The sequence below is a fragment of the Grampus griseus genome (genome assembly GCF_964374135.1).
Source record: "Grampus griseus genome assembly, chromosome: 2".
Taxonomy (NCBI): domain Eukaryota; kingdom Metazoa; phylum Chordata; class Mammalia; order Artiodactyla; family Delphinidae; genus Grampus; species Grampus griseus.
The window spans coordinates 114,453,824-114,478,221 of record NC_139018.1 but is presented as its reverse complement, the minus strand read 5'-3'; the positions used below and the strand labels follow the sequence as shown (position 1 = coordinate 114,478,221).

Here is a 24,398-nt window from a genome sequence, read left to right as displayed (position 1 = left end):
CACATGAAATAATAAAGAGCACCATTAAAGACAGCTATAGAGTTAAATATAAAAGATAGTAAAAATGTATTTTTTACATTTTGTAACTTTTTTTTCCTCCAATCTGATTTAAAAGACAACTGTGAAAAAGCAATAATTATAAATCTCTCTTGGAGGGCATGCCATTTTAAAGATGTAATTTGCATGACAATAACAGCATAAAGAAGGAGGAAGGGAATGAAGCTATATAGGAGGAAAGTTTTTATATACTATTGAAATTAAGTAGCTTTTAATCTAGATTAGATTGTTGTAAGTTAAGATGCTAATTTTAATTCCCTTGGCACCTGTTAAGAAAATAACTAAAAAATAATATAGTAAAAGAAATGACCAAAATATTAAAATAGTATACTAGAAAACATCTATTCAACACAAAAGAAGAGAGTAATGAAAGAAAAGAGGAACAAAAATAATATGTCTTACGGTATATGTGGAAACTAAATAACACACTTCTTAATAACCAATGGGACAAAGAAGAAATCACAAGGGAAATTAGAAAATAATTTGAAATGAATAGAAGAAAATATACACCCATATCTTATGGGATACAGCTAAAACAGTGCTTAGAGGGAAATTTATTTCTCCTTTAGAGAAATTTATCTCTATTAAAAAAGAAAGAATATCTCAAATCAATAACTTAATGCCCCACCTTAAGATTCTAGGGAAAAAGGCAAAACTAAACCCAAAGCAAGCAGTAGGAAGGACATAATAAAAAGTAGGTCTGAAATAAATAAAATAGAGAAGAAAACAATAAAGAAAATAAATAAAACTGAAAGGTACTTCTTTAAAAAGGTAAACGAAATTGACAAACCTTGAGGTAAACAGACCAAGAAGAGGAGAGAGGAGATTCAGATTACTAATTTGGGGAAAGAAAGGGGGGTGTTGCTGCTGAACTGATGGAAATAAAAAGGATTATCATACTATTAACAGTTGTATGTCAACAAATTAGAACCTAGTGGAAATGGAAAAATTCCTAGAAATATGCTAACAGCCTGTACTGACTCCAGAAGAAATAGAAAGTCTGAAAAGGCCTGCTACAAGAAAAGAGATTGAATTAGTTATGAAAAAAATCTTCCCACAAACCAAGGAACAGTGAATTCACTGATAAGTTTTATCAAATACTTAATGAAGAATTAACACCAATCCTTTATAAACTCTTCCAAAAACATAGACAATAAGGGAATACTTTCATTCTCAATCTGTGAGGCCAGTATTACCAGCATACCAGATAAGACATCACAAAAATGAAAACCACAAACCAATATCCCTCAACAAAAATCCTCAACAAAATCCTTGCAGACTGAGTCCAGCAATATGTAAAAAGTATTTTACACCATTATCTAGTGGAATATACCCAGGAATGCAAGATTGGTTCACCTTAGAAAACTCAAATCAATGTAATACACCACATTGATAGACTAAAGAGCAAAGATCAGATCATCACCTCAATAGACACAGAAGAGGCACTTGACAGACGTGAATACCTTTTCATATTTTTCATCATAAAAATGCTGAACAAATTAGCAATAGAAGGGGACTTCCTCAGTCTGATAAGGGGACCTGTGAAAAACCCAAAGGTTGTATCATTCTTGATGGTGAATGACTGAATACTTTTCCCTTAAGATCAGAAACAAGACAGGATATCTGTTTTCACCTCTTCTATTTAACATTGTCCTGGAAATCCTGGTAAGAGTAATCAGGCAAGAGAAAGAAATAAAAGACATCCAAATTGGAAAGGAAGAAACCATTTTGTTTGTAGATGACATATTTTATGTAAAATTTCTTAAGGAATCTACAAAAAAGTCTACTAGATATAAAAAATGAGCTCAAGTTGCAAGACACAACGTCAACATGCAAAATTGGTTGTATTTCTAGACATTAACAGTAAACGACGTGAAAACAAAATTAAGTTCGTGCTTCAGTTACAAGAGCACCACCAAGTATAAAATTCTTACTGATAAATTTAACAAAAGAATTGCAAGACTTGTTCACTGAAACTACAAAATATTGTTGAAAAAGCTTAAAGAATACTGCAGTAAATGGATAGATATTCTATGTTTATGCATTGGAAGGCATAGTTAAGATGGCAATACTGGATCTACAGATTCAGCATAGTCCTGTCAAAACCACAGCTACCTTTATGCAGATATTGACAAGCTAATCCTAAAATTGATATGTAAAGGAATCCAGAAATGCAAGAAGGACAAAAATTGGAAGATTCACATTGCCCAGTTTGGATTAGTCAGTGAATTCTTAGGTATGACAGGATTAGGTATAAAGCACAAGCGACCAAAGAAAAAATGGATAAATTAGACTTCATCAAAATTAAAAACTTTTGTGCCTCAAAGGATACTATTATTTTTAATTAATTTATTTATTTTTGGCTGCGCTGGGTCTTCGTTGCTGTGCACGGGCTTTCTCTAGTTGCGGCGAGCGGGGGCTACTCTTTGTTGCAGTGAGCGGGCCTCTCAATGCGGTGGCTTCTTTTGTTGCAGAGCACGGGCTCTAGGGCTCACGGGCTTCAGTAGTTGCGGTGCAAGGGCTCAGTAGTTGTGGCTTGTGGGCTCCAGAGTGCAGGCTCAGTAGTTGTGGCGCATGGGCCTAGTTGCTCCACGGCATGTGGGATCTTCCCAGACCAGGGCTCGAACCCGTGTCCCCTGCACCGGCAGGCGGATTCCCAACCACTGCACCACCAGGGAAGCCCTCAAAGGATACTATTAAGAGAGTGAAGGGACTTCCCTGGTGGCGCAGTGGATAAGACCACGCTCCCAATGCAGGGGGCCAGAGTTTGATCCCTGTTCAGGAAACTAGATCCCACGTGCATGCCACAACTAAAGAGCTGGAGAGCCGCAACTAAGGAGCCTGTGAGCCGCAACTGAGGAGCCCACGTGCTGCAACTAAGGAGCTGGCGAGCCGCAACTAAGGAGCCCACAAGCTGCAACTAAGGAGGCTGCCTGCTGCAACTAAGACCCGGTGCAACCAAATAAATAAATATTTTAAAAAAAGTGAAATGACAACTCACAGAATGATAGAAGATATTTATAAATCACGTATCTAATAAGGAACTGGTATCTAGAATATATACAATTCTTGCAATTCAGTAGTAAAAAACTAATAACCCAATTAAAAAATGGGCAAAGGATGTTAAAAGACATTTCTCCAAAGAAGATATGCAAATGGTCAATAAAAAGCATGAAAAGATGGTCAATATAATTTGTCATTAGGGAATTGCAAATTGAAACCACAGTAAGGTACAACTTCACATCTACTAGGATGGCTACAATAAAATAGACAGGTAATAACAAATGTTGGTAATAAGGATGTGGAGAAATTGGAAGCCTCACATGCTGCTGGTGAAAACTTAAAATGGTGCAGCCACTTTGTAAAACAGCCTGGTAGTTACATTTTACCCAGCAGTTCCACTCTTAGGTAGATACTTAAAAGAATTGAAAGCAGGTGTTCAAACAAAAACTTGTACTTGATGTTCTTAGCAACATATTCATAATAGCCAAAAGGTAGAAACGACTCAAATGTTTATCAGCAGATGACTGGATAAACAAAATGTGGTATATCCATACAATGGAATACTATTCTGTCACGTAAATGAATGAGGTACTAGTACATGCTATAACGTGGGTGAACCTTGAAAGCATTTTGTGAAGTGAAAGCATAAGACACAAAAGGCCACATACTGTATGATTTCATTTATATGAATTTTCTAGAATAGGCAAATCTGTTGAGAAAGAATGTAGATTAGTGTTTGCTCAGGGCAGACAGGGAGATAACAAGGGGCGTGATAGTTTAAAAGTACAGAGTTTCTCCCTAAGGACTCCACACAAAAACTACTAGATTTAATGAATGAATTCAGCAAAGTAGCAGGATACAAGAGTAACATTCAGAAATCAGTTGTATTTCTTTTTTTTTTTTTAATAAATTTATTTATTTATTTATGGCTGTGTTGGGTCTTCGTTTCTGTGCGAGGGCTTTCTCTAGTTGCGGCGAGTGGGGGCCACTCTTCATTGTGGTGCGCGGGCCTCTCACTGTCGTGGCCTCTCTTGTTGCAGAGCACAGGCTCCAGACGCGCAGGCTCAGCAGTTGTGGCTCACGGGCCCAGTTGCTCCATGGCGTGTGGGATCTTCCCAGACCAGGGCTCAAACCCGTGTCCCCTGCATTGGCAGGCAGATTCTCAACCACTGCACCACCAGGGAAGCCCCATCAGTTGTATTTCTTTACACTAACCATGAAATATCAGAAAGGGAATGTAAAAAAAAAACCAAAAAAACTGGGACTTCCCTGGTGGTGCAGTGGTTAAGAATCTGCCTGCGATTGCAGGGGACATGGGTTTAAGCCCTGGTCTGGGGAGATCCCACATGCCACGGAGCAACTAAGGCCGTGTGCCACAACTACTGAGCCTGTGCTCTAGTGCCCGCGAGCCACAACTACTGAGCCCTTGTGCCACAACTACTGAAGCCCACACACCTAGAGCCTGTGCTCCACAACAAGAGAAGCCACCGCAATGAGAAGCCTGCACACCACAACAAAGAGTAGCTCCACTCTCCACAACTGGAGAAAGCCCGTGTGCAACAACGAAGACCCAATGCAACCAAAACTAACTAACTAACTAACTAAATAAATAAATTTATTTTAAAAAACCCAAAAAACCTTTTAAAATTACACCAAAAGAAAAGTATCTAGGAATAAACCTGACCAAGGAGGTGAAAGACTTACACACTGAGAACTATAAAACATTAATAACGGAAGTAAAAGAGGATTCAAAGAAATGGAAAGATATCCCATGCTCTTGGATTGGAAGAATTAATACAGTTAAAATGGCAATACTACCCAAAGCAATCTACAGATACAGTGAGATCCTGTCAAATTACGCATGACATTTTTCACAGAACTAGAACAAATTCCAAAAATTTATATGGAACCATGAAAGACCCAGAATTGCTAGAGCAATCCTGAGGAAAAAAAAAAAGCAGGAGGACTTCCCTGGTGGCATAGTGATTAAGAATCCATCTGCCAGTGCAGGGGACACAGGTTCAAGTCCTGGTCTGGGAAGATCCCATATGCTGCAGAGCAACTAAGCCCGTGTGCCACAACTACTGATCCTGCACTCTAGAGCCCATGAGCCACAGCTGCTGAGCCCACGTGCTACAACTACTGGGGCCCGCGCACCTCTAGCCTGTGCTCTGCAACAAAGACAAGGCACCGCAATGAGAGGCCCATGCACTTCAGCAAAGGGTGGACCCCATTCACTGCAACTAGAGAAAGCCCATGCACAGCAATGAAGACACATGCAGACAAAACTAAATATAAATTAATTAATTAATTTTTAAAAAAAAAAGCAAGAGGCATAACTCTCCCAGACTTCAGACAATACCACAGAGTTACAGTAATCAAAACAACGTGGTATTGGTACAAAAACAGGCATATGGATCAATGGTACAGAGTAGAGAGCCCAGAAATAAACCCATACACCTATGGTCAATTAATCTTCAACAAAGGAGGCAAGAATATAAAATGGGAAAAAGACAGTCTCTTCAGCAAGTGGTGCTGGGAGAGTTGGACAGCTGCATGTAAATCAGTAAAGTTAGAACACACCCTCACACCATGCACAAAAATAAACTCAAAATGTCTTAAAGACTTAAACATAAGACATGACAGTATAAAACTCCTAGAAGAGAGCAAAGGCAAAACATTCTCTGACATAAATCATACCAATGTTTTCTTAGGTCAGTCTCCCAAGGCAATAGAAATAAAAACAAAAACAAACAAATGAGACCTAATCAAACTTACAAGCTTTTGCACAGCAAAGGAAACCATAAAAAAAAAAAAAAAAGACAACCAATGGAATGGGAGAAAATATTTGCAAATGATGCAACAGGCAAAGGCTTAATATCCAAAGTATACAAACAGCTCATACAGCTCAACAACAACAGAACAACAACCCACTTGAAATATGGGCAAAAGGGCTTCCCTGCTGGCGCAGTGGTTGAGAGTCCGCCTGCCGATGTAGGGGACATGGGTTCTTGCCCCGGTCCGGGAAGATCCCACATGCCACGGAGTGGCTGGGCCCGTGAGCCATGGCTGCTGAGCCTGCGCATCCAGAGCCTGTGCTCTGTAACAGGAGAGGCCACAACAGTGAGAGGCCCGCGTACCGCAAAAAAAAAAAAAAAAAAAAAAAAATGGGCAGAAGACCTTAATAGACATTTCTCCAAAGAAGACATACAGATAGCCAGTAGGCACATGAAAAGATGTTCAACATCACTAATTATTACAGAAATGCAAATCAAAACTACAATGAGGTACCACCTCACACTAGTCAGAATGGTCATCATTAAAACGTCTACAAATAACAGTGCAGGAGAGAGTGTGGAGAAAAGGGAACCCTCCTACACTGTTGGTGGGGATGTAAGTTGTTACAGCCACTATGGAAAACAGTATGGAGGTTCCTCAGAAAACTAAAAATAGAATTACCATGTGATCCAGCAGTTCCACTCCTGGGATCATTACTTGATTGACTTTGGGAGGGGTAGGGGTGGTATTTACAGGAAGGGAATGAAATAACTTGCTGAGGTGATGGAAATGTCCTATATCTTGATTGAGGATTATATGATATAACTATTTGTTTAAGCTCATCAAACTGTATACTTGAGATTAGTGGAGTTTACTGTATGTGAAATATACCTTTAAAAAAATGGCCCTAAGGCCTGGGAGCTGGCATTATAGAAACTATTACAGGATCAGAGACATGGCTTCAGGTTTGAATGACACAGTGGAGCTGGGATTGAACCCCTGTTTTATATGGTGTAGGACCTTCAAAGAGCTTGAACTCTTCTGTCACTGAAAAGATAATTGTAAAACTCTGTCTGTTGGCCTTGCCTAGAAGAACAAGAATCATATCAGTATGTGTTAGGGCTTAGATAAATTTTGAAAAAACAGTTGCCTAAAAAAATTAGTGCCCCATATCTTCTTCACCATGCGAGAGAATTTATACTGTTTGTTTGGCGCATAATCTCAAACTAAGAAATTATCAAAACTAGGCTAGGAACTTAGCATAAGCAAACACTAAATAAACCTCTTTTAAGAGTTTGAGACTCCACTGAAAATGTACTTATAAAACCATCCTAGGAAACCAAACCACCTTGACAGGGAGTTAGTACACACAACAGAGAGGAGTATCACTTTAAGGTTTGGAAATAGTATTATAGTCCATAAAGCAGTGTTTAAAATTGTTAAAGAGTTAAAAGAAGGCATAGAAAGCAGAATGAAAGAACAGAAGTTAAAAAAAAACAAACAAACCCTAAGTTGTAGGTACGATGATGAGACACAAAACAGTTGGTGAGACACAAAACAGTCACAGATATAAAATTACCCATATCCAAATGGCATTGCCACAATTTATTTAGATAAAATAGAAAATTGAGTACAGAGGCTGTAGTCAAGTTGAGTGAGTTTTAATTTAAGATTACATAATAATTTACTATATTTAATATTCTGAACTCTTATATAAAACACTTTAATACCATAATCTTCTTAAATTATTTCTGACTAACAATATATCATTAGCTATTGAAGGGCCTGAAAGTCTGTTGATAACTTTCAAAAATTACAATTTGGATGGAGTATGAGTAGAACTCACCAGGTGGTTTTTTCCTCAAATGGTCCCCCTCAACTGATGGTTTACCCTAACCCCTAGCCCCCCACCCTGTTACTAACCAAGTGCAGCCTCATCTGAGCCTATGCATTCCTTCCCCCACCCAAGAGTCCTATGAAGGAGGGGATTATTGAGAATAGAATATTTTTATTGAGGTATCTTTTGACTAAGAAATGATGGTAACTTGGTAATACTTGTCTCTTCTTGAAACATTGAACATGTACAGTTACGGACTCTCTGTACTGGTTAAATGAGATAGTGTTTTATTAGCTTACTTCTTAATTATAGGATACAAAATGTTTTTTTTAATTTTACAAAAGCCTGATATATCTATCTATATTTATATCAGATATCTGTTTCTATATCTATCTATCTGTAATCTGATGTTACGGTATCATGAGATTCTGTATCTTTAACTAAAACGTGGATGCCTATTCTGTGGATGTAGATATTCAGTTTAAGGAATTATAGCTTGGTTAAACCATGCAAACCTCCTTGAATTACTGTGCTTCTGTTTAACTTCTAAAATGATTCTGCCTTGAGAACTATTCATAGATAGTATCTTATTCCTAATTATACAGTAAATATGTACTAATGGAACTTTAGTTCATAATTATGTGTTGCTTAATTTGCCTCCATCTATTGTTAAACTATTCATTTTTGTTGTTGTTGTTGTTATTTTTTTTTGTGGTACGCGGGCCTCTCACTGTTGTGGCCTCTCCCGTTGCGGAGCACAGGCTCCGGACGCGCAGGCTCAGCGGCCATGGCTCACGGGCCCAGCCGCTCCGCAGTATGTGGGATCTTCCCGGACCGGGGCACGAACCCGTGTCCCCTGCATCGGCAGGCGGACTCTCAACCACTGCGCCACCAGGGAAGCCTTCACTTTTATTTTTTAAAGGCAAACCTACATACATTTGAACTTCATGTCCTAACTCTAGAGATGTTCTTGTGTAAATGATACTTGACTCCTCCCAAACCTGGAAAACCTGAATTCTCTTTTAAATCCATTTATTCCTAATATTTATGGTACAATCTTCCTTCCCTCTTTACTGCTCGAGTGTCTCACTGTTTCAGTAGCACTAATCTGGGGCTTTGGTCCTTACTTGAATGTGCTCTCGTTCCTTTCCTCCCAATAGTTGATTCTGACAGATTTTCCAGCTTTGTTTTCACATTTATAAGTACAGAAGTGCTGCTGTGTTTTCCTGCTCTATAGTGCTTTTCTTCCTACTCTTTCAACATTGACACACTTGGAATTCCTACAAGTGTGATTAATTGCGAGATTTGTGAACGTTTAACTTTTGGTAAATTGTTTTGGGTATATTTCTCTTTGGAGTTCCATCAGAAACAATGTTTCTTGCATTGTTGCCACCTCTATGCTAATTATATTTCAGACCTGATAAAAATGAGTCCATTAAAAAAAAAACACCATACAATTGTTTTTGAAATTTCCCTGGTATTTTAAATTAAAAATTTTTAGTATGATGTTAACTCACAACACTTTGAGTACCGATAAAGGATACTTTTGAATACCTGAACAGGACCTTTATTTTTTCCTATTGTTTTTGTGTAATTTCCTCAAATTAATTGGAAAAATTATTCACATTTAACCCCAATTATTTGATACATTTTTATTTACTCTTAAGATAGTTGGCAGCATTATCCTTGATTCTCTATTGGTTTGGGCTTATATAATGTCTTTTTCTTTTCTCCATTTTTTGTTTTTCTTTTGCTTCCTAAGGACATGATGATACAGCGCCATGTGCAGTTTTGAAAAGTATGGATAATATTAGCTTTCTCCAACACCCAGTCCACCAGAGGAGCTTAGAGATTCTGCAGAGGTGCAAGGAAGAGAAGTACAGTAAGGCTGCAAATCCTGACAAATAAACTCCGTGTCATCACATCCATTTGGAAATGGAAACCAGGAGCATTCTACACCTGGGTGGGATGTAAATAGCTTAGGCAATGTGACTTTATAATCCTTTGACCAGTGAGTCTCAGGATACTTCCATTGAGACTTTCATTCTTTTTTTTTGAAAAAGTTGATATACCTGTTGTTTTAACTTGGATGACTTTTAACTTGGATGACTATTTGTGATCCTTGAGTTGTTAATTATACTTGGTTACAGACTTTGAATTGGTTTCTGCTTTTGACTTTAAAATATCCAAGTGATGAGTAAAAATGAATAATGATTTTTTCCTGTTGGTTTTTTTTTTTAAACTTTATTGAAATCTAATTGAGGTAGTATAAACTGCATGCCAAAGCATACAGTTTGGTAAGTTTTGACATATATATGAAGTCATCACAATCAAGATAATTAACATATCTAACACTGCCAACAGTTTCCTGTCTCTTGAGAATTCCTGCTGATTTTTATGCTAATTTATACACTTGAATTTTAACATCAGCAATATTGTTTTCATTGGCAAATTCACTTAGTTTGACTAGAGTTCTCCTATCAGATTTTATCATGTCTGATTTAGAGCAAAGTCACCACTTAATGTTTTGTCTAAGGAAGAATGACAGAATCATAGAGGGTGTTCTTTTGTTTTTGTTTTTTTTGTTGTTGTTTGCTTTTTTATAAAATTGGTGTAAAAAGATGCCCTTGGTCTCCATTTTCTCCTTTTCTATTTGTTTTACTCATTCTGCATGAAAATGGTTCTTTTGCTTGTTGTGGGATAACAGTTGTTTGGCTACTGCTATTGCTATAGTGAGAATAAAGGATCCTTCAGAATATTCAAAGCCTAACTCAGCAATTTACATATAATGGACTAAATTACTTATGTAGTCTGTTCTGAGCTTTTTACAAATCACAGATTTACTTTGCTAACTTCACAGTTCTGTGATTGAAATTCCATGGAATATTAGTATTTAATTATCAGTGAAAGGAGAATATAAGTAGAATTCCTAAGAGCAAATGTTGTGGGTTCTTTCTTCAGTTCTTACTTATGCTGTCTTGGTATAAGAAAATGTGTAATGCATTTTGAAAAATGTTGTTAAAATATTTTCTCATTTTAGAAGAACGAAGGTAAGTATTTCATTTAAAAAAGACATCTTCAAATGTTGCTCTTAATTATTGCTGTTGTTTCTGAAAGGTGTACAAGTACTTATTCCAAATATCCATCTTCCTTTTCTTAATCTTTTAATCCATGGGACATGATTGAAAACAGTCTACAAATCTTTTGGAGGGAACTTAAATTAATTCTTTTTAACTTTTAAATAATTGCAAGTAGTTTATTTGCTTCGTTGATTTTCATGACTCTCAGCCTGACAACCCCAGGCCTAATTGTATTCCAGTTAGGTATATATGGGTGTAGAATAGGAAGGCACCAATTTCAGCAGCAGCTGCATGAGGATATTGTACATTGTACACATGCACATTTATTTCTACATTTGTGGAAGCTGGGCTTTTCCATTACTTTAGGTAGTTTATTTTCCATTATAGTACTACCAATAATTAAAATTTTATAATATATAAAATGATAAATTCAAGTTTTGGAGATTGTTTTTAAAAAACCGGGGGACTACTAGCCTTAGGTAATAGTAGTGGTGAATTGATGAGACAGACAGGTTTTCAGAGACAGAAAACCACAACCATACTGGCTTGAAGTGTCAGAGGATAAAGTTGAGGAGTAGCAAAGAAGCTTGAAATTTAGGAGGAAAATCCTGGAATGGAGAGAGCTGCCAAAGGCTAAAACTCAAAGTTAGAGTACGAATTCTGCCATCCATACCTGGCTGACTGTTGTGAGTATTCAGGGGAGACCATAGGAGCTCTGTCAAAGAGCAATGCAAACCAAATAGGAGATAACCTTGGAAGGACACAACTGCAGTAGGTGAGATTTGCAAGTTTACTGATTTTTTTTAACTGAGGGCTTTTTGTATCTCTGCATAGCTCCTCTTGGGGGATAGCTGAATTCTTACTGCCTTTAGTTGGAATCCCATAGGTAGAGGTGAGAGAGAAAGAAGCAGAAAAATATTGGAAGAAATAGTGGCTTGAAAACTTCTCATTTTTGAGAAAAACTAGCTTGGAGATTCAAGACAATCTGTGACCTTCAGCTAGAATCAATACAAAAGAAAACCACAACTAGACACATTATAGGCAAATTGCTAAATGCCAAAGATAGAAAGGAAATCTTGAAAGCAGCCCAGAGAAAATATGGTACATTAAATACAGGGGAATACAGGCATACCTCAGAGCAATTTCAGAGTCAGTTCCAGATCACTGCAATAAAGCAAATATCACAATAAAGGGAGTCACATGAATTTTTTTGGTTTCCTGGTGCATATAAAAGTTATGTTTACACTATACTGTAGTCTGTTAAGTATGCAGTAGCATTATGTCGAAAAAAACAATGTACATACCTTAATTAAAAAATAATTTATTGCTGGGCTTCCCTGGTGGCGCAGTGGTTGAGAGTCCGCCTGCCGATGCAGGGAACACGGGTTCGTGCCCTGGTCCGGGAAGATCCCACGTGCCGCGGAGCGGCTAGGCCCATGAGCCATGGCCTCTGAGCCTGCGCGTCCAGAGCCTGTGCTCCGCAACGGAAGAGGCCCCAACAGTGAGAGGCCCGCATACCGCAAAAACAAAAAAACCAAAAAAACAAAACTTTATTGCTAAAAAATGCTAACCATAGTCCGAGCCTTCAGGGAGTAGTAGTTACATCAAAGATCACTGATCACAGATCACCATAACAAATATTATAATAATGAAAACTTTGAAATACTGCAGGCATTATCTAAGTGTGACACAGAGACACTATGTGAGCAAATGCTGTTGGAAAAATGGTGCTGATAGACGTGCTCAACACAGGGTTGCCAAAAATCTTCAATTTGTAAAAAATGCAATATCTGCAAAGCACAATAAAGTGAAGTACAATAAAATGAGGTTTGCCTATAATGATATGGTTAACACTTGTCTTCTCATTAAAAGCAATGGAGGCTGAAAGATATCCAAAAATCATAATTAAAATCCAACAAAACAATTCAAGACCCCCAAACAAAAGCAGTGTTCAGGCAGTTGCTTAATTTATAGTTTGGGTCCAGACAAGTTAATTGTCTGTTAGAAGAAAAATCAAGGCTGCAGGAAAACATAACAATTCATTGTTGTTACAATGTATTATCCACAATGTCCAATCATCTGTTAGGAAAAGTATCTTTCAAAAATGAAGCTGGAATAAAGATATTTTCAGATAAACAGATAATCTGAGGGAATTTGTCACCGTAATGTGTTTTATGAAAAATGATAATGGAAATTCTTTAGGTTAAAAGCAAATGACACCAGATGGTAATTTGGATGTATAGTAGAGGCTGATAAACTTTTTCTGCAAAGGATCAGATGGTAAATATTTTAGGCTTTGTCAGTCATATGATCTGTTGAAACAACTCAGTTCTGCTGTGAAAGGAGCTATATAGACAATATATAAATAAATGAGCATGGATACATTCCAATAAATTTTTTTATAGACACTGAAATTTAAATTCCATATAATTTTCACATGTTACAAAAATATTCTTCCATTGATTTTTTTTCCTCAACCATTAAAAAAATGTAAAACCATTCTTGGCTCTCAGGCCATGCAAAAATAGGCAGTGGGTTTGATTTGGCCCATGGACTCTAGTTTGCTGATCCATGAGTTATTGGAAGGAATAAAGAAACCAGAGGTAATACATATGTATAAAAATAAATGACTATACATATTTTCTTTTCCTCTCTTAGTTCTTTTAAAAGATATATGATTATTTAGGGTAAAAATTATGACATTGTTCTGGTGGTTTAAAATGTGTCAACAAATTTTTTGATACTCCTCCCTTCAAAAAGCATGTGCTGTACTTAGTGATTTGCTTCTAAAGTGTAATGTGGCAGAACTGACAATGTGTGACCTTCGAGATTAAGACATAAAAGGTATTGTGGCTTTTCCTCCTCCATGTCATTTTTGGTGCTGCCACCTTCTCTCTATAGTGATTATTCTCTGAGATTTGCAGGGAGGAAATTAAAAGAGTGGGGAGAAATTAGGGTTCTTGGGAGCATGAGCTGAAGCCCCACTTCCACAAAGGTCAGGAGCCCTGGAAAAGGGAAGGAATAAGAAGCTGGGGGAAGAGAGAGAGAGAGGGTGGAATAGTAGAATGTCACTTGAATTTAAACCCATACTTTTGACCTTCTTGGAACAATGGAGATTGTGATGTTCCTGAACAAGATGAAGGACAAGCAATTGTCAGAGAAGGGCTTGTCACTGTCCTGATGTGCCTGCCTTAATGTCCATGACCTCAGGCATCAGTATGGTCACACAAATGTTTGAAAATTTAAAGGATGTTGTCTGACCAAAATGGAATTAAAATAGAAATCAGTAACAGAAAGACATCTGAGAAATCCTCACATGTTTGGAAAATAACATGTATAAGTAACTTATAAGTTAAAGAAAAATTTATAAGGGCAACTTGAAAATATTTTGGTTTGAATGATAATGGAAACACAGCATATTACAGGTTGTGGAATGCAGCTAAAGAAGTGCTTAGAAGAAAACCAGTAGCTTTAAACCTTTATATGAGAAAAGAAATGAGGTAAAAAATCAATGAACTGAGCTTTTACTTTATGAAGCTACAACAAGAAGGGCCTATTAGAGCTAAAATTACTGAATAGGAAGCTGACCAACAGTGGAGAAAATCAGTGGAAACCAAAAGCTGGTATTTTGGGTGTTTTAGTTTTTGTTTTGTTTTCTTTTATTTATTTTTGTAATACAGCAGGCTCTTATTAGTCATCAATTTTATACACATCAGTGTATACATGTCAATCCCAATGGCCCAGTTCATCACATCACCACCCCCACCCTCCTGCCACTTTCCCCCATTGGTGTCCATATGTTTGTGTTCTACATCTGTGTCTCAATTTCTGCCCTGCAGACCGGTTCATCTGTACCATTTTTCTAGGTTCCACATATATGCGTTAATATACGATGTTTGTTTTTCTCTTTCTGACTTAACTTCACTCTGTATGACAGTCTCTGGATCCATCCACGTCTCAACAAATGACCCAATTTCGTCCCTTTTTATGGCTGAGTAATATTCCATTGTATATATGTACCACATCTTCTTTATCCATTCATCTGTTGATGGACATTTAGGTTGCTTCCATGACCTGGCTATTGTAAATAGTGCTGCAGTGAGCATTGGGGTGCACATGTCTTTTTGAATTATGGTTTTCTCTGGGTATATGCCCAGTAGTGCGATTGCTGGATCATATGGTAATTCTATTTTTAGCTTTTTAAGGAACGTCCATACTATTCTCCATAGTGGCTGTATCAGTTTACATTCCCACCAGCAGGGCAAGAAGGTTCCCTTTTCTCCACACCCACTCCAGCATTTGTTGTTTGTAGATTTTCTGATGATGCCCATTCTAACTGGTGTGAGGTGATACCTCATTGTAGTTTTGATTTGTATTTCTCTAATAATTAGAGATGTTGAGCAGCTTTTCATGTGCTTCTTGGCCATCTGTATGTCTTTGGAGAAACGTCCATTTAGGTCTTCTGCCCATTTTTGGATTGGGTTGTCTGTTTTTTTTTAATATTGAGCTGCATGAGCTGTTTTTATATTTTGGAGATTAATCCTTTGTCCGTTGATTGGTTTGCAAATATTTTCTCCCATCCTGAGGGTTGTCTTTTTGTTTTGTTTATGGTTTCCTTTGCTGTGCAAAAGCTTTGAAGTTTCATTAGGTCCCATTTGTTTATTTTTGTTTTTATTTCCATTACTCTAGGAGGTGGATCAAAAAAGATCTTGCTGTGATTTATGTCATAGAGTGTTCCACTTATGTTTTCCTCTAAGGGTTTTATAGTATCCGGTCTTACATTTAGGTCTTGAATCCATTTTGAGTTTATTTTTGTGCATGGTGTTATGGAGTGTTCTAATTTCATTCTTTTACATGTAGCTGTCCAGTTTTCCCAGCACCACTTATTGAAGAGACTGTCTTTTCTCCATTATATATCCTTGCCTCGTTTGTCATAGATTACCTGACCATAGGTGCGTGGGTTTATCTCTGGGCTTTCTATCTTGTTCCATTGATCTATATTTCTGTTCTTGTACAAGTACCATACTGTCTTGATTACTGCAGCTTTGTAGTATAGTCTGAAGTCAGGGAGTATGATTCGTCCATCTCCGCTTGTTTCCCTCAAGACTGCTTTGGCTATTCGGGGTCTTTTGTGTCTGCATATAAATTTTAAGATTTTTTTTCCAGTTCTGTAAAAAATGCCATTGGTAATTTGATAGGGATTGCATTGAATCTGTAGATTGCTTTCGGTAGTATAGTCATTTTCACAATATTGATTCTTCCAATCCAAGAACATGGTATATCTCTCCATCTGTTGGTATCATCTTTAATTTCTTTCATCCATGTCTTATAGTTTTCTGCATACAGGTCTTTTGTCTCCCCAGGTAGGTTTATTCCTAGGTATTTTATTCTTTTTGTTGCAGTGGTAAATGGCAGTGTTTCCTTAATTTCTCTTTCAGATTTTTCATTAGTATATAGGAATGCAAGAGATTTCTGTGCATTAATTTTGTATCCTGCTACTTTACTGAATTCATTGATTAGCTCTAGTAGTTTTCTGGTAGCATCCGTAGGATTCTCTATGTATAGTATCATGTCATCTACAAACAGTGACAGTTTTACTTCTTCTTTTCCAATTTGTATTCCTTTTATTTCTTTTTCTTCTCTGATTGCTGTAGCTAGGACTTCCAAAACTATGTTGAATAAGAGTGCTGAGAGTGGACATCCTTGTCTTTTTCCTGATCTTAGAGGAAATGCTTTCAGTTTTTCACCATTGAGAATGATGTTCGCTGTGGGTTTGTTGTATATGGCCTTTATTATGTTGAGGTAGGTTCCCTCTATGCCCACTTTCTGGAGAGTTTTTATCATAAATGGGTGTTGAATTTTGTCAGAAGCTATTTTGCATCTATTGAGATGATCATGTGGTTTTTCTTCTTCAGTTTGTTAATATGGTGTATCACACTGATTGATTTGTGTATACTGAAGAATCCTTGCATCCCTGGGATAAATCCCACTTGATCGTGGTGTGCGATCCTTTTAATGTGTTGTTGGATTCTGTTTGCTAGTATTTTGTTGAGGATTTTTACCTCTATATTCATCAGTGATATTGGTCTATAATTTTCTTTATTTGTAGTATCTTTGTCTGGTTTTGGTATCAGGGTGATGGTGGCCTCATAGAATGAGTTTGGGAGTGTTCCTTCCTCTGCAATTTTTGGGAACAGTTTGAGAAGGATGGGTGTTAGCTCTTCTGTAAACGTTTGATAGAATTCACCTGTGAAGCCATCTCATCCTGGACTTTTGTTTGTTGGAAGATTTTTAATCACAGTTTCAATTTCATTACTTGTGATTGGTCTGTTCATATTTTCTCTTTCTTCCTGGTTCAGTCGTGGAAGGTTATACCTTACTAAGAATTTGTCCATTTCTTCCAGGTTGTCCATTTTATTGGCATAGAGTGGCTTGTAGTAGTCTCTTAGGATGCTTTGTATTTCTGCGGTGTCTGTTGTAACTTCTCCTTTTTCATTTCCAATTTTATTGATTTGAGTCCTCTCCCTCTTTTTCTTGATGAGTCTGGCTAATGGGTTATCAATTTTGTTTATCTTCTCAAAGAACCAGCTTTTAGTTTTATTGATCTTTGCTATTGTTTTCTTTGTTTCTATTTCATTTCTTTCTTCTCTGATCTTTATGATTTCTTTCTTTCTGCTAACTTTGGGTTTTGTTTGTCCTTCTTTCTCTAGTTCCTTTAGGTGTAAGGTTAGATTGTTTATTTGAGGTTTTTCTTGTTTCTTGAGGTAGGCTTGTATAGCTATAAACTTGCCTCTTCGAACTGCTTTTGCCAATTCACATAGGTTTTGGATCATCGTGTTTTCCTTGTCATTTGTCTCTAGGTATTTTTTGATTTCCTCTTTGATTTCTTCAGTGATGTCTCGGTTATTTAGTAACGTATTGTTTAGCCTCCATGTGATTGTGTTTTTTACGTTTTTTTCCCTGTAATTAATTGATTTCTGATCTCAAAGTGTTGTGGTCAGAAAAGATGCTTGATATGATTTCAATTTTCTTAAATTTACTGAGGCTTGATTTGTGACCCAAGATGTGATCTATCCTGGAGAATGTTCTGTGCGCACTTGAGAAGAAAGTGTAATCTGCTGTTTTTGGATGGAATATCCTATAAATATCAATTAAATCTATCTGGTTTACTGTGTCATTTAAAGTTTCTGTTTCCTTATTTATTTTCATTTTCCATGATCTGTCTATTGGTGTAAGTGAGGCGTTAAAGGCCCCCACTATTATTGTGTTGCTGTCGATTTCCTCTTTTATAGCTGTTAGCAGTTGCCTTATGTATTGAGATGCTTCTATGTTGGGTGCATATATATTTATAATTGTTATATCTTCTTGGATTGATCCCTTGATCATTATGTAGTGTCCTTCCTTGTCTCTTGTAACATTCTTTATTTTAAAGTCTATTTTATCTGATATGAGTATTGCTACTCCAGCTTTCTTTTGATTTCTGTTTGCATGGAATATCTTTCTCCCATCCCCTCACTTTCAGTCTGTATGTGTCCCTAGGTCTGAAGTGGGTCTCTTGTAGACAGCATATATATGGGTCTTGTTTTTGTATCCATTCAGCGAGCCTGTGTCTTTTGGTTGGAGCATTTAATCCATTCACGTTTAAGGTAATTATCGATATGTATGTTCCTATGACCATTTTCTTAATTGTTTTGGGGTTTATTTTTGTAGGTCCTTTTCTTCTCTTGTGTTTCCTACTTAGAGAAGTTACTTTAGCATTTGTTGTAGAGCTAGTTGGGTGGTGCTGAATTCTCTTAGCTTTTGCTTGTCTGTAAAGCTTTTGATTTCTCCCTGAATCTGAATGAGATCCTTGCCGGGTAGAGTAATCTTGGTTGTAGATTCTTCCCTTTCATCACTTTAAATATGTTATGCCACTCCCTTCTGGCTTGTAGAGTTTCTGCTGAGAACTCAGCTGTTAACCTTATGGGAGTTCCCTTTTATGTTATTTGTTGTTTTTTCCTTGTTGCTTTCAGTAATTTTTCTTTGTTTTTAATTTTTGTCAGTTTGATTACTTTGTGTCTTGGCGTGTTTCTCCTTGGGTTTATCCTGCCTGGTACTCTCTGCGCTTCCTGGACTTGGGTGGCTATTTACTTTCCCAGGTTAGGGAAGTTTTCGACTATAATCTCTTCACATATTTTCTCTGGTCCTTTCTCTCCCTCTTCTCCTTCTGGGACCCCTATAATGTGAATGTTGTTGCATTTGATGTTGTCCCAGAGGTCTCTTAGTCTGTCTTCATTTCTTTTCATTCTTTTTTCTTTATTCTGTTCCACAGCAGTGAATTCCACCATTCTGTCTTCCAGGTCACTTATCCGTTATTCTGCCTCAGTTATTCTGCTATTGATTCCTTCTAGTGTAGTTTTCATTTCAGTTATTGTATTGTTCATCTCTGTTTGTTTGTTCTTTAATTCTTATAGGTCTTTGTTAAACATGTCTTGCATCTTCTCAATCTTTGCCTCCATTTTTTTTTCTGAGGTCCTGGATCATGTTCACTATCATTCTGAATTCTTTTTCTGGGAGGTTGTGTATCTCCACGTCATTTAGTTGTGTTTCTTGATTTTTATCTTGTTCCTTCATCTGTTACATAGCCCTCTGCCTTTCCATCTTGTGTGTCTTTCTGTGAATGTGGGTTTTGTTCTGCAGGCTACAGGATTGTAATTCTTCTTGCTCCTGCTGTCTGCACTCTGGTGCTGTACAAAAGGCCAGTACCTCAGACTACTCTTACATGTATTCCAGAATTTCTGTCAGGTTAAAAACTATGTCATCCTTTTCCTGGAGAATACTCATACTGAAGTAGAAGGCAGAGATGTACACCGGCCCACTGATCACCTGGTCGCACAACACCTTGCCCAGGACGGCACACAGTGCGCGCCCTGGCAACACACGTGCAGCCATGTGTAGTTGAAGTTTGTGTGGAAGGCCACCGCCACGGTGGCCACGTGCCGTGTCTGCCACCAGTTGGCAGGCCTGCCCTGCAGCTGCTGCTGCAGCGCATCGCCAGCTGAGAAGAGCGTGGCGTCCAAAAGCTGGTATTTTGAAAAGAGCAATGAAATTAATAAAGCTTGAGTCCAGCACCATTCAATAGAACTTTCTGTGAGGATGGAAATGTTCTCCAACTATGCTAGTCAAAACTGTAGCCACTAGCCACATGTGGTTGTTAAACACCTGAAATTTTTAAAAAATTTAAAACTGAAGTTTTAATTAAATCAGTTTAAATTTGAATGGCCATGTGTAGCTAGTGGCTGCTGTATTGGATAGTGTAGTTCTGGCCATTCTGATCAAGAAATATGAGAGAAGACACAAATACTGTTATCTGAAATGAACAAGTGGACACAGTTACATATGGTATAGACCTCAAAAGGTTGAGGAAAGATTATGAACATTTATGCCAATATATTCAACAACTTAGATGAAATGGACAGATTCCTTGAATGTCAACAGTTATCAAAATTGACCCAAGGAAAAATAAAGAATCTCTTTATCTTTTTAGTCCTGTATCAATGATTGGATTCATAAGTAAAATCTTCCCACACATGAAAGCAAAAAAGTCCAGGCCCATATAGCTTCAGTAGTCAATTTTATTTAAGAAATGTTTTCATTTTCGTTTTTTTTATTTTTGGCTGCGTTGGGTCTTCGTTGCTGTGCGCAGGCTTTCTCTAGTTTCGGTGAGTGGGTGCTACTCTTTGTTATGATGCACGGGCTTCTCATTGTGGTGGCTTATCTTGTTGCGGAGCCTGGGCTCTAGGCGCACAGGCTTCAGTCGCTGTAGCACGCGGGCTCAGTAGTTGTGCCACGTGGGCCCTAGAGTGCGCGGGCTTCAGTAGTTGTGGTTTGTGGCCTCATTAGTTGTGGCTCATGGGCTCTAGAGCGCCAGCTCAGTAGTTGTGGTACATGGCCTTAGTTGCTCCATGGCATGTGGGATTTTCCAGGATCAGGGATTGAACCCATGTCCCCTGCATTGGCAGGTGGATTCTTAACCACTGAACCACCAGGGAAGTCCTTAAGGAATGTTTAAGAAAGCAGTTATACCAGTTCTCCTCAACTCTTTCAGAAAACGGAGGAGCAAGTAGTACTATACAAATCATATCATGAGACCAGTATTATTACTCTAAATCCAAAATTAGATAGCATTACAAGAAAATTACAGTCTAACGTTCCTCACAGTGAGAGATGTAAAAATCCTTAACAAAATAAGAGCAGCGTGAATTCAGCAATATATTTAAAGAATAATACATGAAGAGCAAGTGGAAATTCAGGAATGAAAGATTAGTTTGATATGGAAAATCAATCAATATAATGTATTATATATATGTATATAGAGAGTCATAATTTATAATATAGATATTAATCATCTAAAAAAGAAAAACCATATCATCTTAGTAGATGGGTATAAGGAACTTGTCATAATTCTATGCCCATTCCTATTTAAAAACTTGTAGCAGCCTAGGAATAGAAGGCAACTTCCTCAACTTTATAAAGAATACACATGACAATTCTACAGCAGACTTCATATGTTATGGTGAAAGACTGAGTACTTCTTCCCTGACATTAAGAACAAGGGAAAGATATCTGCTTTTGCCTCTCAGATTTAACATTGTACTAAAGGTAATTGTGCAACAAGGCAGCAAAAAGAAATAGGTACATAGATTGAAAAGGAAGATGTAGACAGCATGATCATCTACATAGAAAGTACTAACGGGTTTAAAAAATGCTTCTTTAATCTGAAAAGTGAATTTAACAGTCTCACAGTATACCAGCTAAATATAGAAAATTAAATTGTAATATTCTAGCCATGAACACTTGGAAAATGAAACTTATAAATTCCATTTATATATCTGTGGCAGCCAGCTACAGTAGCTATTCCCCATTTATCCCCATCTTCTGGTATTTACAACCTTGTGTAGTCTCCTCCCATACTTTGCCAGTGTTGGTCTATGTGACCTATAGGACATAGCAGAAGTAATAGTACATCACTTCCAAAATTGTTAAAAAAGACTACAGTTTCCATCTTAGGTACTTTCTCACTTGCTAGCTCTCTCTCGGATCACTGTCTCTTGGAGGATCAAGCTGCTGTTGTGAGTAGCCCTACTGAGAATCCCACTGAAGCCTCTAGTCAAAGGCAGTGGAGACCTTTGAGGCTTGCCTCTAAGGTCACATGAGTGACCTTAGAGACAGGTCCTTCAGTTCCATTCTAGTTTTGAAATGACCACAGCCTTGGCTGACAGCTTGAATACAACTCATGAGAGACCCTGTCAGAACCACCCAGCTAAGCAGCTCTTGAAACCTGTTCCTCTACAAAGTCTGTGATATTACGTGTTATTTTAAAGTGCTAGGCTTTGGAGTTATTTGATATGCAATGGATTATAATATAGCATACCAAAACATGAAATATTTAGGGATAAATTTACCAAATACTGTTAGAGTATATAACTGAGAGAAATTGAAAAATGCCTAAATAAATGAAGAGAGATACATATTTTTGTATTTCTGAGATGTCAGTTCTCCCCCAGATGGATCTGTGGATTGAATGAAGTCCCAGTGAATATCAAAGCAGATTTTGGGGTAGCAATTCATATGCTGATAACTAAGATTTTTATAGAAATGTAGAATATCTAGAATGACCAAAACAATTGTGAAGAAGAATAATGATGCTGGAGGTCTTACACTATATGATTTTAAGATTAAAATAATCATGACATTGTTCTCTTAGTGTAAGCAAGAGAGCAATAGAAACCTACTGTATAGCACAGGGAACTGTACTCAATGCTCTATGGTGACCTAAATGGGAAGGAAATCCAAAAAAGAGGGGAAGTATGTATATGTATAGCTGATTCACTTTGCTGTACAGAAGAAGCTAACACAACATTGTAAAGCTACTATACTCCAATAAAAAAATTTTAGTAATTTTAGAAAAATTGAATAAAATCCTTTTCTGCAGAAAAAAAATAAAAAACAGAGTCCAGGAAAAGATCTATACATATATTGTCCATTGATTTTCCCCAAAGGCCCTCAGATAATTCAGTGGGGGTATATATAGTCTTTAAAAAAATAAACAGCACTGGAACAACCTGGATATCCATATGTTCAAGAGAACTTTGACCCTTACCTTATATTATACATAAAAATTAACTTGAAATGGGTCATACAGCTCTTTGCAAAGAACGAAACTATCAAATTGATAGAAGAAAACCTGAGAGAAAATCTTTGCAGTCTTGGGACAAAATTTATTAGATGGGACATAAGAGCATGAAGTATAAAAGGAAAAAATTGAGAAATTAGAGTTCACCAAAATTGAAAACTTCTACTTTAAAAAAAGATATTGTAAAAAAAACATAAAGCATATCACAGCCTGGGAAACAATATTCATAATAATTTATAATACATAACCTATAATGGACTTCAAAATATTTTTTAAAAACCTCCTGCAATAATAAGAGAAACAGTTCAGTTAAAAATGGTCAAGAGGGGACTTCCCTGGCAGTCCAGTGGTTAAGACTGTGCTTCCACTGCAGGGGGCGCAGGTTTGATCCCTGTTTGGGGAAGACCCCACATGCCACGCGGTGCAGCCAAAAAAAAAATGTTACTTTCTGGTTAAAAAAAAAAAATGATCAAGAGGTTTAAGCATACACTTAGAAAAGAAGATATATGAATCATCTATAGGCGCATTAAAGATTACCAGCTTTATAAGTCATTAGGGAATGCAAATTATAATCACAGTGAAGTCACATTAACACCCTGTGTCATGGCTAAAGTTTAAGAAGTTGACAGTACTGATGGTGAGTGTGTGGAGCAGCTGGAATGCTTATCCACTCTGCTGACAATGTAAAATATAGTACAGTTATTTTGGAAAACAGTGTCAGTTTTTTATAAAGGTAAGCATATGCTTTCCATATGTTCTCTCCACGTAAGAAATGAACACATATGTTCACATGAAGACTTTTTATAGATCAAACTCTAAAATGTAATGTTGAGTGAAACCTTACACAAAAGAGAGCATACTGTTTTATTCCACTTATATCAAATTCCAGAAAATGCAAACCAGTTGATATGGACAGCAGGTTAGTGGTTGCCTTGGTCCAGGAGGGTGTGTGGGGGATTGTCGAAGAAAGGGCTTGAGGGAACTTTGGGAGATGATGGAAATTTTTCTTTTCTTTTTTTGGCCGTGCCACATGGCATGCCGGATCTTAGTTCCCCCACCAGGGATCGAACCCATGCCCTCTGCAGTGGAAGTGCAGAGTCTTAACCACTGGACCGCCAGGGAAGTCCCCGGAAATATTCTATATCTTCTTTTGGTGGCAGTTTTGTCTAAACTTAACTAACTGTATGCTTATAATGAGTATGTTCTACAATATGTAAATTTTACCACAATTTTAAAAATTAATTGCATATCATGAAGCCTGACATAAGTCTTAGATAGATATCTAGAAGAGACTATTTTTCATGGAATTAAGCATACCAAAAATTAAAATATGTTATGGGAACCCCAGGAAGTGTCCACACCTTACTCATCAGGGCCTCATCAGGACCAGAGTGGGAACTAGCCAGCTTGACTGATCTTGGGGAAGGCTTCAGTGCCGGGAAGACCTGACCATCTTTTGCTTTTTGCC

General features: G+C 37.3%; 1 protein-coding gene across 2 annotated transcripts in view; it reads left to right on the top strand.

Moving 5' to 3' along the window:
* MYO9A (myosin IXA) overlaps positions 1-24,398 on the top strand; it is a 221,325-nt gene that overhangs the window by 67,448 nt on the left and 129,479 nt on the right. For both annotated transcript variants that reach the window (XM_082648185.1, XM_082648184.1), the window contains exon 14: positions 9,438-9,557. In XM_082648185.1, the coding sequence (XP_082504311.1) occupies positions 9,438-9,557 (120 nt within the window). The remainder of the gene's footprint in view (positions 1-9,437; positions 9,558-24,398) is intronic.